Source organism: Nerophis lumbriciformis, linkage group LG25, assembly GCF_033978685.3.
Source record: "Nerophis lumbriciformis linkage group LG25, RoL_Nlum_v2.1, whole genome shotgun sequence".
NCBI lineage: Eukaryota > Metazoa > Chordata > Actinopteri > Syngnathiformes > Syngnathidae > Nerophis > Nerophis lumbriciformis.
Genome location: NC_084572.2, coordinates 9,703,426 through 9,717,500, shown reverse-complemented (window position 1 = coordinate 9,717,500; position 14,075 = coordinate 9,703,426). Strand labels below are relative to the sequence as shown.

At 36.1% G+C, this 14,075-nt stretch overlaps 1 protein-coding gene across 2 annotated transcripts in view; it reads left to right on the top strand.

Moving 5' to 3' along the window:
* The window catches only part of LOC133621564 (endosome/lysosome-associated apoptosis and autophagy regulator family member 2-like), a 39,459-nt gene that overhangs the window by 20,241 nt on the left and 5,143 nt on the right, over positions 1–14,075 (top strand). For both annotated transcript variants that reach the window (XM_061983669.1, XM_061983671.1), the window contains 10 exons: positions 1–54; positions 138–240; positions 318–455; positions 3,148–3,420; positions 3,482–3,655; positions 3,716–3,914; positions 3,979–4,075; positions 10,687–10,788; positions 12,124–12,250; positions 12,316–12,494. The exon at positions 1–54 is cut by the window's left edge and continues 37 nt beyond it. In XM_061983669.1, coding sequence (XP_061839653.1) covers positions 1–54; positions 138–240; positions 318–455; positions 3,148–3,420; positions 3,482–3,655; positions 3,716–3,914; positions 3,979–4,075; positions 10,687–10,788; positions 12,124–12,250; positions 12,316–12,494 — 1,446 coding nt within the window. The remainder of the gene's footprint in view (positions 55–137; positions 241–317; positions 456–3,147; positions 3,421–3,481; positions 3,656–3,715; positions 3,915–3,978; positions 4,076–10,686; positions 10,789–12,123; positions 12,251–12,315; positions 12,495–14,075) is intronic.

Here is a 14,075-nt window from a genome sequence, read left to right as displayed (position 1 = left end):
CGGCTCGTCGGACAACGACTATCTCATCCTCAGCCTGCATCTCTCTGGCTTTAAGTAAGGATGCTTGTAGGAAATAAATAAATCATCCCAACATGAACGTGCGCGTGAACAAGACCTCTGTTGCTTTTGTCTGGCAGGGTCCCAGCCTCGCTGTCAGGGATGAGCAGCGGCGAGGTGGGTCAGATCGCCTTCGAGTTCGAGACCGACTGCACGGCCGACTGCGAGTTCTACTTCATGATGGTGGGTCTCGCAAACCAAAGACTTTTCGCAATGACCTGCACTTGTTTAGAACTCTGTCACTGTGGCGCCCCCTGCAGGACGTGCAAAACAAGGGCACCACGGTGGTGGAGTCGTGGGAAGGCAGCAAGGAGAAGCAGTTGTACTCACACAGCATGACCCAGAATAACTCTGTCACCTTCACGTGGGCCTTTCAGAGGACCAGTCACGCTCTGGACGTAAGTCTATATAACATCAGAAGTATATCCAGACCTCTTATTTCAGCAATAATCACATTCAACTCAAAGTACAAAAGCAGTGAAGTTGTCACGTTGTGTAAATGGTAAATAAAAAGAGAATACAACAAATCCTTTTCAACTTATATTCAATTGAATAGACTGCAAAGACAAGATATTTCATGTTCACACTGAGAAACTTATTTTTTTTTTGCAAATATTCATTAACTTAGAATTTAATGGCAGCAACACATTGCAAAAAAGTTGTCACAGGGGCATTTCTACTACTGTGTTACATGGCCTTTCCTTTTAACAACACTCAGTTTGAAGAGTTTCAGGTGGAATTCTTTCCCATTCTTGCTTGATGTACAGCTTAAGTTGTTCAACGGTCCGTGGTATTTTAGGCTTCATAATGTGCCACACATTTTCAATGGGAGACAGGTCTGGACTACAGGCAGGCCAGTCTAGTACCCGCACGCTTTTACTACGAAGCCACGCTGTTGTAACACGTGGCTTTGCATTTTCCTGCTGAAATAAGCAGGGGTGTCCAGGAAAAAGATGTTGCCTGTATGTACCTTTCAGCATTAATGGTACCTTCACAGATGTGTAAGTTATAAATAAATAAATGATAAATGGGTTGTACTTGTATAGCGCTTTTCTACCTTCAAGGTACTCAAAGCGCTTTGACACTACTTCCACATTTACCCATTCACACACACATTCACACACTGATGGAGGGAGCTGCCATGCAAGGCGCTAACCAGCACCCATCAGGAGCAAGGGTGAAGTGTCTTGCTCAGGACACAACGGACATGACGAGGTTGGTACTAGGTGGGGATTGAACCAGGGACCCTCGGGTTGCGCACGGCCACTCTCCCACTGCGCCACGCCGTCCAAGTTACCCATGTCTTGGGCACTAATACACCCCCATACCATCACACATGCTGGCTTTTGTCCAGATGGTTCTTTTCCTCTTTCCACTTTGCATTAGTCCATTTTAGATTAGCTCAGTCCCAGCGGAGCCGGGGGCATTTCTGGGTGTTGTTGATAAATGGCTTTCTTTTTTGCATGGTAGAGTTTTAACTTGCACTTACAGATGTAGCAACGAACTGTAGTTACTGACAGTGGTTTTCTGAAGTGTTCCTGAGCCCGTGGGGTGATATCCTTTACACACGGATGTCGCTTTTTGATGCAGTACCGCCTGTGGGGTCCAAGGTTACGTACATTCAATGTTGGTTTTCAGCCTTGCCGCTTACGTGCAGTGATTTCTCCAGATTCTCTGAACCTTTTGATGATATTACGGAGCGTAGATGGTGAAATCCCTAAATTCCTTGCAATAGCTGGTTGAGAAATGTTGTTCTTAAACAATTTTCTCAGGCATTTGTTGACAAAGTGGTGACCCTCGCCCCGTCCTTGTTTGTGAATGACTGAGCATTTCATGGAATCTGCTTTTATACCCAATCATGGCACCCACCTGTTCCCAATTAGCCTGTTCACCTGTGGGATGTTCCAAATAAGTGTTTGATGAGCATTCCTCTACTTTATCAGTCTTTTTTTGCCACTTGTGCCAGCTTTTTTGAAACATGTTGCAGGCATCAGAAAATTCCAAATGAGCTAACATTTGCAAAAAATATCAACATTTCTCAGTGTGAACATTAAATATAAAGCAGCTTCCATGAAATGCTCAGTCATTCACAAACAAGGATGGGGCGAGGGTCACCACTTTGTCAACAAATGCCTGAGCAAATTGTTTAAGAACAACATTTCTCAACCAGCTGTTGCAAGGAATTTAGGGATTTCACCATCTACGCTCTGTAATGTCATCAAAAGGTTCAGAGAATCTGGAGAAATCACTGCACGTAAGTGGCAAGGCCCTTAACCTTCGATCCCTCAGGCGGTACTGCATCAAAAAGCGACATCAGTGTGTAAAGGATATCACCACATGGGCTCAGGAAAACTTCAGAAAACCACTGTCAGTAACTACAGTTGGTCGCTACATCTGTAAGTGCAAGTTAAAACTACTATGCAAAGCCAAAGCCTTTTATCAACAACACCCAGAAACGCCGCCGGATTCACTGGGCCCGAGCTCATCTAAGATGGACTGATGCAAAGTGGAAAAGTGTTCTGTGGCCTGACGAGTCCACATTTAGAATTGTTTTTGGAAATTGTGGACGTCGTGTCCTCTGGACCAAAGAGGAAAAAAAACATCCGGATTTTTATAGGCGCAAAGTTCAAAAGCCAGCATGTGTGATGGTATGGGGGTGTATTAGTGCCCAAGACATGGGTAACTTACACATCTGTGAAGGCACCATTAATGCTGAAAGGTACCCGGTACATACAGGTTTTGGAGCAACGTTACCATGGACGCCCCTGCTTATTTCAGCAAGACAATGACAAGCCACGTGTTACAACAGCGTGGCTTTAAAGTAAAAGAGTGCGGGTACTAGACTGGCCTGAGTCTAGGTTAATGATTATTTGCCAAAAAAATGAGGTTTGTCAGTGTGAACATGAAATATCTTGTCTTTGCAGTCTATTCAACTGAATATAAGTTGAAAAGGATTTGTTATATTCTCTTTTTATTTACCATTTATACAACGTGACAACTTCACTGCTTTTGGGGTTTGTAGAAACAATCGTCATGTGGTGTGCAAACTACAACAAGGATTTTTGATCGACGTGTCCACCTTTTGTCCAGGTGCGCCATTTTGTCGGCGACAGCGTGAAGATTTTCTCCATCCACGTGACCAACGTCCTGGACGGCGTGGCGTCCGGATGCCGGGCGTGCGCTCTGGTGCCGGAGAACTCGCAGCGCGCCGGCTCCTCCTGCGTGCCCTGCCCGCCGGGGTTCTACATCAACGCCGAGACCAACCGCTGCAAGGAGTGCCCGCCCAACACGCACCTGGCGGGGCGCCACACCTACGGCCAGGAGGCGTGCGTCCCGTGCGGCCCGGGGAGCATGAGCAACGAGGTGGGCCTCCTCCAACATGGCCGACCGCCTGCTGGCTATGAACGCGGTCTTGTTTTTTTAGGACCACTCGCGATGCTACAGCAACTGCTCCTTCTCCCACGTGGAAAACAACCGCACCTTGACCTATGACCTCAGCGCCCTGAGCCGCGTGGCCTCGCTGACCCTTGACCCCAGCTTCACCACCAAAGGCACCAAGTACCTTCACCTGTTCAACATCAGCCTGTGCGGCCACCAGGTGAGCCAGTCGTCACTCGATCGCACCGTGGCGTCACGTAACCATGGCAACCCTCGCCAGGGGAAGAGAGCTGCCGTCTGCAGGAACAACCTCACCGACTTCAGCAGCGTCTTCAACAAAGACGACCGAGGCGACGCCGCCCAGCTCGCCAACGCCGTGGACAGCTTCATCTGCCAGTCAACCATCATCCCGGCAGATGGGCGGGGCTTCAGGATGCCTATTTCCTCCCAGTCAATCGGCCTGGCGGACATTTTTCTCGGTGAGTCTGCGTTTTTTTTTTTTTTTTTTTTTGACTGTCAGTCACGGTTTTGACTTTTCCGCAGGCGCCACGGTGGACGGCGTCCTTGACGGAGTGAGTGCTCAACCCGATCTTTTCCCGCGAAACACAAACAACGTTCCGGATATCAACTTCTTCTTCAGGTACTCAAAGACCAAACACTTTATTTGTGTGGCCTTCACACCATTTAACCTCTTAAGGCCCGAGCTGTTTTGTTTACATGCTTTTTTTTATTTCTCTTTGCTATTTGGGCTTATTGGACCCTAATTAGAATAAAAACTAAGAATCATCTTTTGATATGATGTACTTAGTCCATAAGTACACAAACGTGCACTTCATGTTTAGTGACATGCTAATTCTTATTTTTACACTTTTTTCCCCCAAATTCCATTGTATGTTATACTCTTCTGACACCACCAGATGGCAGTATAAGTGTCCACATAAGTGGCCATAAGACCCCAATTCAGTAGTGTACACAATTTTGGACATAAGAGCTAAAAGGTGCTGTCCACCTTTAGAGGTTTAAAGTGAGTCTCAAGTTTTGAAGCAACAAATATTTCTGCACTGAATTTTAATTTTTTTTTTGCATTGAATTTTAAAACACTGTATTTTAACAAACTGAATATTTAAACACACACATTTTATTTTAAAATTCAGTGCAAAAAAATGAAATGCATAAAATTCAGTGTAAAAAAAAATCGGTTTAAAATAATTTAGTGTAAAAAGAAATCAGTATATTAAATTTCAGTGAATAAAAGATTAGTGTATAAAATTTAATGTTAAAAAAATTCAGTGTCAAAATATTTACTACTTGAAAATTCAATGTAAAAAAAATTCAGCGTATAAAAATTCAGTGTATAAAAAAATTCATTGTGAAAATATTTAACCTCTTAAGGTCCAAGCTGTTTGTTTACATGCTTTTTTTTATTTCTCTTTGCTATTTGGGCTTATTGGACCCTAATTAGAATAAAAACTAAGAATCATCTTTTGATATGATGTACTTAGTCCATAAGTACACAAACGTGTACTTCATGTTTAGTGACATGCTAATTCTTATTTTTACACTTTTCCCCCCAAATTCCATTGTATGTTATACTCTTCTGACACCACCAGATGGCAGTATAAGTGTCCACATAAGTGGCCATAAGACCCCAATTCAGTAGTGTACACAATTTTGGACATAAGAGCTAAAAGGTGCTGTCCACCTTCAGAGGTTTAAAGTGAGTCTCAAGTCTTGAAACAACAAATATTTCTGCACTGAATTTTTTTTTTTTTTTTTTGCATTGAATTTTAAAACACTGTATTTTAACAAACTGAATATTTAAACACAAGCATTTTATTTCAAAATTCAGTGCAAAAAATGAAATGCATAAAATTCAGTGTAAAGAAAATCGGTTTAAATAATTTAGTGTAAAAAAAATCAGTATATTAAATTTCAGTGAATAAAAGATTAGTGTATAAAATTTTAGGTATAAAAAAATTCAGTGTCAAAATATTTAGTACTTGAAAATTCAATGTAAAAAAATTCAGTGTATAAAAACATTCAGTGTCAAAATATTTAACCTCTTAAGGCCCAAGCTGTTTGTTTACATGATTTTTTTTTTTATTTCTCTTTGCTATTCGGGCTTATTGGACCCTAATTAGAATAAAAACTAAGAATCATCTTTTGATATGATGTACTTAGTCTATAAGTACACAAACGTGCACTTCATGTTTAGTGACATGCTAATTCTTATTTTTACACTTTTTTCCCCCAAATTCCATTGTATGTTATACTCTTCTGACACCACCAGATGGCAGTATAAGTGTCCACATAAGTGGCCATAAGACCCCAATTCAGTAGTGTACACAATTTTGGACATAAGAGCTAAAAGGTGCTGTCCACCTTTAGAGGTTTAAAGTGAGTCTCAAGTTTTGAAGCAACAAATATTTCTGCACTGAATTTTAATTTTTTTTTTGCATTGAATTTTAAAACACTGTATTTTAACAAACTGAATATTTAAACACACACATTTTATTTTAAAATTCAGTGCAAAAAAATGAAATGCATAAAATTCAGTGTAAAAAAAAATCGGTTTAAAATAATTTAGTGTAAAAAGAAATCAGTATATTAAATTTCAGTGAATAAAAGATTAGTGTATAAAATTTAATGTTAAAAAAATTCAGTGTCAAAATATTTACTACTTGAAAATTCAATGTAAAAAAAATTCAGCGTATAAAAATTCAGTGTATAAAAAAATTCATTGTGAAAATATTTAACCTCTTAAGGTCCAAGCTGTTTGTTTACATGCTTTTTTTTATTTCTCTTTGCTATTTGGGCTTATTGGACCCTAATTAGAATAAAAACTAAGAATCATCTTTTGATATGATGTACTTAGTCCATAAGTACACAAACGTGTACTTCATGTTTAGTGACATGCTAATTCTTATTTTTACACTTTTTCCCCCAAATTCCATTGTATGTTATACTCTTCTGACACCACCAGATGGCAGTATAAGTGTCCACATAAGTGGCCATAAGACCCCAATTCAGTAGTGTACACAATTTTGGACATAAGAGCTAAAAGGTGCTGTCCACCTTCAGAGGTTTAAAGTGAGTCTCAAGTCTTGAAACAACAAATATTTCTGCACTGAATTTTTTTTTTTTTTTTTTGCATTGAATTTTAAAACACTGTATTTTAACAAACTGAATATTTAAACACAAGCATTTTATTTCAAAATTCAGTGCAAAAAATGAAATGCATAAAATTCAGTGTAAAGAAAATCGGTTTAAATAATTTAGTGTAAAAAAAATCAGTATATTAAATTTCAGTGAATAAAAGATTAGTGTATAAAATTTTAGGTATAAAAAAATTCAGTGTCAAAATATTTAGTACTTGAAAATTCAATGTAAAAAAATTCAGTGTATAAAAACATTCAGTGTCAAAATATTTAACCTCTTAAGGCCCAAGCTGTTTGTTTACATGATTTTTTTTTTATTTCTCTTTGCTATTCGGGCTTATTGGACCCTAATTAGAATAAAAACTAAGAATCATCTTTTGATATGATGTACTTAGTCTATAAGTACACAAACGTGCACTTCATGTTTAGTGACATGCTAATTCTTATTTTTACACTTTTTTTTTCCAAATTCCATTGTATGTTATACTCTTCTGACACCACCAGATGGCAGTATAAGTGTCCACATAAACGGCCATAAGACCCCAATTCAGTAGTGTACACAATTTTGGACATAAGAGCTAAAAGGTGCTGTCCACCTTTAGAGGTTTAAAGTGAGTCTCAAGTTTTGAAGCAACAAATATTTCTGCACTGAATTCATTTTTTTTTTTTTTTTTGCATTTAATTTTAAAACACTATATTTTAACAAACTGAATATTAAAACACAAACATTTTATTTTAAAATTCAGTGTAAAGAAAATCATTTAATGTAAATTTAGTGTAAAAAAAATCAGTATATTACATTTCAGTGAATAAAAGATTAGTGTATACAATTTTATGTATAAAAATTCAGTGTCAAAATATTTACTACTTGAAAATTTAATGTAAAAAAAATTCAGCGTATAAAAATTCAATGTATAAAAAAATTCAGTGTCAAAATATTTAACCTCTTGAGGTCCAAACTGTTGTTTACATGCTTTTTTTATTTCTCTGTGCTATTTGGACTTATTGGACCCTAATTAGAATAAAAACTAAGAATCATTTTTGATATGATGTACTTAGTCCATAAGTACACAAACGTGTACTTCATGTTTAGTGACATGCTAATTCTTATTTTTACACTTTTTTTCTCCAAATTCCATTGTATGTTATACTCTTCTGACACCACCAGATGGCAGTATAAGTGTCCACATAAGCGGCCATAAGACCCCAATTCAGTAGTGTACACAATTTTGGCAATAAGAGCTAAAAGGTGCTGTCCACCTTCAGAGGTTTAAAGTGAGTCTCAAGTTTTGAAGCAACAAATATTTCTGCACTGAATTATTTTTTTGTTGCATTGAATTTTAAAACACTGTATTTTAACAAACTGAATATCTAAACACAAACATTTTTTTTTTAATCAGTGCAAAAAAATTAAATGCATAAAATTCAGTGTAAAAAATAATCGGTTTAAAATAATTTAGTGTAAAAAAAATCAGTATATTAAATTTCAGTGAATTAAAGATTAGTGTATAAAATTTTATGTATAAAAAATTCAGTGTCAAAATATTTACTACTTGAAAATTCAATGTAAAAAAAATTCAGCGTATAAAAATTCAGTGTATAAAAAAATTTAGTGTGCAAATATTTAACCTCTTAAGGTCCAAGCTGTTTGTTTACATGCTTTTTTTATTTCTCTGTGCTATTTGGACTTATTGGACCCTAATTAGAATACAAAGTAAGAATCATCTTTTGATATGATGTACTTAGTCCATAAGTACACAAACGTGTACTTCATGTTTAGTGACATGCTAATTCTTATTTTTACACTTTTTACCCCAAATTCCATTGTATGTTATACTCTTCTGACACCACCAGATAGCAGTATAAGTGTCCACATAAGTGGCCATAAGACCCCAATTCAGTAGTGTACACAATTTTGGACATAAGAGCTAAAAGGTGCTGTCCACCTTTAGAGGTTTAAAGTGAGTCTCAAGTTTTGAAGCAACAAATATTTCTGCACTGGATTTAAAAAAATGTTTGCATTGAATTTTAAAACACTGTATTTTAACAAACTGAATATCTAAACACAAACATTTTTTTAATTCAGTGCAAAAAAATGAAATGCATAAAATTCAGTGTAAAAAAAAAATCGGTTTAAAATAATTTAGTGTAAAAAGAAATCAGTATATTAAATTTCAGTGAATAAAAGATTAGTGTATAAAATTTAATGTTAAAAAAATTCAGTGTCAAAATATTTACTACTTGAAAATTCAATGTAAAAAAATTCAGCGTACAAAAATTCAGTGTATAAAAACATTCAGTGTGAAAATATTTAACCTCTTAAGGTCCAAGCTGTTTGTTTACATGCTTTTTTTTATTTCTCTTTGCTATTTGGGCTTATTGGACCTTAATTAGAATAAAAACTAAGAATCATATTTTGATATGATATACTTAGTCCATAAGTACACAAATGTGTACTTCATATTTAGTGACACGCTAATTCTTATTTTTACGCTTTTTTCCCCCCAAATTCCATTGTATGTTGTACTTTTCTGACACCACCAGATGGCAGTATAAGTGTCCACATAAGTGGCCATAAGACCCCAATTCTGTAGTGTACACAATTTTGGACATAAGAGCTAAAAGGTGCTGTCCACCTTTAGAGGTTTAAAGTGAGTCTCAAGTTTTGAAGCAACAAATATTTCTGCACTGAATTTTTTTTTTTTTTTTTTTTTTGCGTTGAATTTTAAAACACTGTATTTTAACAAACTGAATATTTGAACACAAACATTTTATTTTAAAATTCAGTGCAAAAAAATGAAATGCATAAAATTCAGTGTAAAAAAAAATCGGTTTAAAATAATTTAGTGTAAAAAGAAATCAGTATATTAAATGTCTGTGAATAAAAGATTAGTGTATAAAATTTAATGTTAAAAAAATTCAGTGTCAAAATATTTAGTACTTGAAAATTCAATGTAAAAAAAATTCAGCGTATAAAAATTCAGTGTATAAAAAAATTCAGTGTCAAAATATTTAACCTCTTAAGGCCCAAGCTGTTTGTTTACATGATTTTTTTTATTTCTCTTTGCTATTCGGGCTTATTGGACCCTAATTAGAATAAAAACTAAGAATCGTCTTTTGATATGATGTACTTAGTCTATAAGTACACAAACGTGTACTTCATGTTTAGTGACATGCTAATTCTTAATTTTACACTTTTTTTTTCCAAATTCCATTGTATGTTATACTCTTCTGACACCACCAGATGGCAGTATAAGTGTCCACATAAGCGGCCATAAGACCCCAATTCAGTAGTGTACACAATTTTGGCAATAAGAGCTAAAAGGTGCTGTCCACGCATGTGGCCACTAAGCCTTTATAGGTTTAAAGTGAGTCTCAAGTTTTGAAGCAACAAATATTTCTGGACTGAATTTTTTTTTTTTTTTTTGCATTGAATTTTAAAACACTGTATTTTAACAAACTGAATATCTAAACACAAACATTTTTTTTTTAATTCAGTGCAAAAAAATTAAATGCATAAAATTCAGTGTAAAAAAAAAATTGGTTTAAAATAATTTAGTGGAAAAAGAAATCAGTATATTACATTTCAGTGAATAAAAGATTAGTGTATAAAATTTAATGTTAAAAAAATTCAGTGTGAAAATATTTACTACTTGAAAATTTAATGTAAAAAAAATTCAGCGTATAAAAATTCAGTGTATAAAAAAATTCAGTGTGAAAATATTTAACCTCTTAAGGTCCAATCTGTTTTTTTACATGCTTTTTTTATTTCTCTGTGCTATTTGGACTTATTGGACCCTAATTAGAATAAAAACTAAGAATCATCTTTTGATATGATGTACTTAGTCCATAAGTACACAAACGTGTACTTCATATTTAGTGACATGCTAATTCTTAATTTTACACTTTTTTTTTCCAAATTCCATTGTATGTTATACTCTTCTGACACCACCAGATGGCAGTATAAGTGTCCACATAAGCGGCCAGAAGACCCCAATTCAGCAGTGTACACAATTTTGGAAATAAGAACTAAAAGGTGCTGTCCACGCATGTGGCCACTAAGCCTTTAGTAATGATGCTTTCCCCCCCACAGATCGACACAGGTGACAGCTTCCTGTGAACAAGGTCGTAGTTCCGTCATTACGGTTCGCTGTAACACCAAGAAATCCGAACGGGGCGATCTCTCTGTGCCCGGGTGAGTTAGCGTGCTTCAGTAACGACTTCCACTACAGCCGTATTTTTCGGACTATAAGGCGCACTTAAAATCCTTTCATTTTCTCAAAACTCCACAGCGTGCCTTATAACCCGGTGTGCCTAATGTACGGAATATTTTTGGTTGTGCTTACCGACTTCGAAGCAATTTTATGTTGTACATGGTGTAATGATAAGTGTGACCAGAAGATGGCAGTCACACATAGGAGATACGTGCAGACTGCAATATGACTCAAGTAAACAACAACATATTATATATTTCAACGGTGCTCAAAAATCTATCAAAATGTTTTAGCAGGACTTTGGTAAGCTATGAAGCTACACCGCTTGATGGATTGTACTGTGCTTCAACATAGGAGTATTATTATGGTGTGTGTATAAGGTAAGACATATTATCTGGCGTTTTGTTTTGCAATATTATGCAAAAGCAACTTTTCTTACCTTCTGGTACCTGCTAATCTGTATTTGGGAGCTGCATAAGTCCTGAAAATTTGCGCGCGTCCGCCTTTGTCATCCGTGCCGACACCGTAGTCGATAAGCTTCTTCTTTTTCTCCATCTTCTTGTTATGTGACATTCATCTTCCTCTGTTGCCATCTCTAATATAAAGTAGTGTAAAGTTCTTACTTATATCTGTCAGTAAACTCGCCAGGAAAGCGCTAAAACATACCGGTGGTGTAGTGACTTTACATAATTCACCCAAGAAACTTTAGTTATTAGAGAGTTCCGGTCGGATGCTTTTTCACGGGACACATTTCGGGCGTTGTTGTTGTTGCACTCGCGAGCCACGGATGAGGAGGTGATGCTCCGTTATTGATTGAAGTAAAGTCTGAATGTCATTAAAACAGTTAGCGCCATCTTTTGACACTTCTTCCACCCCCGTCCTTGCACGCTACACCGCTACAACAAAGATGACGGAGAGAAGACGCCGTCGAAGGTGAGCCACGTAAATAAGACCGCCCACTAAAGCGACTGTCAGAAAGCAGCTTGAAGATGATGTGTAAAACATCATCTATGCAACATTTTGAGCAAAGAACCACCATTACATGTTATGTAGACCACAAGGAAGTCTTTTACATTTAGACAAAAATAATAATAATGTGACTCCTTTAATGCGCCTCTTGAATGAAAATAGACCTGACTAGACCCGCTCATCGGCAGTGCGCCTTATACTCCGGTGCGCCCTATGGTCCAGAAAATACGGTACTGGTGTTATGATTATGAATAACTTGAAGCAGGTCACAAAAAGCACAGCAGTCGTCAAAATACTCTCATAACTCAAAAAGGTGCTGTTCATGTTCATTTCTTTGCTTTGTTCAGTTCATGTCCAGCAGGAACGTGCGACGGCTGCACCTTCCACTTCCTGTGGGAGAGCGCCAGCGCTTGTCCACGCTGCACGGAGAACGACTATCACCAGCTGGACGGAGCGTGCAAAGGCAGCATCCAGGTACGCACACCTGTCCATTCCGTCCCCGCCAAGTCCCATCCGGACACCTTCCATTCCTCTTCCAGGAAACCTTCTATTTGTGGAACGAGCCCAAGCTGTGCACCAGGGGTGTCTCACTGCCCGCGAGAAGCTCCGCCCCCTGCGAGGCCATCGCCATGTTGCTGAAGTTTGGGCTGGGCGGCGGAGCCTTCTTGGCTGTGCTGCTCGTCTCCCTCACCTGCTACTTCTGGAAGAAGAACAAGAGGTGACTGTGTTCATTTAAAATGTTCAAAGAGCCATATTGGACCAAAAATATATGAAATAAATCTGTCTGGAGACTCAAAAAATATAAATAATATATAATGAAGGCAACATGATGTAAGTGTCTATATTAGCTATATTAGCCTACTATCAAAATGACTTATAAAGTCTTATATAAGTGTTATAATGAAGGCAACACATGATGTAAGTGTCTATATTAGCCTACTATCAAAATGACTTTAAAAGTCTTATATAAGTGTTATAATGAAGACAATAAATTATGTAAGTGTCTATATTAGCCTACTATCAAAATGACTTTAAAAGTCGTATATAAGTGTTATAATGAAGACAACACATGATGTAAGTGTCTATATTAGCTATATTAGCCTACTATCAAAATGACTTATAAAGTCTTATATAAGTGTTATAATGAAGGCAACACATGATGTAAGTGTCTATATTAGCCTACTTTTAAAATTACTTTAAAAGTCGTATATAAGTGTTATAATGAAGGCAACACATGATGTAAGTGTCTATATTAGCTATATTAGCCTACTATCAAAATGACTTATAAAGTCTTATATAAGTGTTATAATGAAGGCAACACATGATGTAAGTGTCTATATTAGCTATATTAGCCTACTATCAAAATGACTTATAAAGTCTTATATAAGTGTTATAATGAAGGCAACACATGATGTAAGTGTCTATATTAGCCTACTTTTAAAATTACTTTAAAAGTCGTATATAAGTGTTATAATGAAGACAACACATGACATAAGTGTCTATATTAGCTATATTAGCCTACTATCAAAATTACTTTAAAAGTTTTATATAAGTGTTATAATGCAGGCAACACATGATGTAAGTGTCTATATTAGTCATATTAGCCTACTATCAAAATGACTTTACAAGTCTTATATAAATGTTATAATGAAGACAACACATGATGTAAGTGTCTATATTAGCTATATTAGCCTACTATCAAAATGACTTTACAAGTCTTATATAAGTGTTATAATGAAGACAACACATGATGTAAGTGTCTATATTAGCTATATTAGCCTACTATCAAAATGACTTATAAAGTCGTATATAAGTGTTATAATGAAGGCAACACATGATGTAAGTGTCTATATTAGCCTACTTTTAAAATTACTTTAAAAGTCGTATATAAGTGTTATAATGAAGGCAACACATGATGTAAGTGTCTATATTAGCTATATTAGCCTACTATCAAAATGACTTATAAAGTCTTATATAAGTGTTATAATGAAGGCAACACATGATGTAAGTGTCTATATTAGCTATATTAGCCTACTATCAAAATGACTTTAAAAGTCTTATATAAGTGTTATAATGAAGACAAGAAATTATGTAAGTGTCTATATTAGCCTACTATCAAAATGACTTATAAAGTCTTATATAAGTGTTATAATGAAGGCAACACATGATGTAAGTGTCTATATTAGCTATATTAGCCTACTATCAAAATGACTTATAAAGTCTTATATAAGTGTTATAATGAAGGCAACACATGATGTAAGTGTCTATATTTGTCATATTAGCCTACTATCAAAATGAC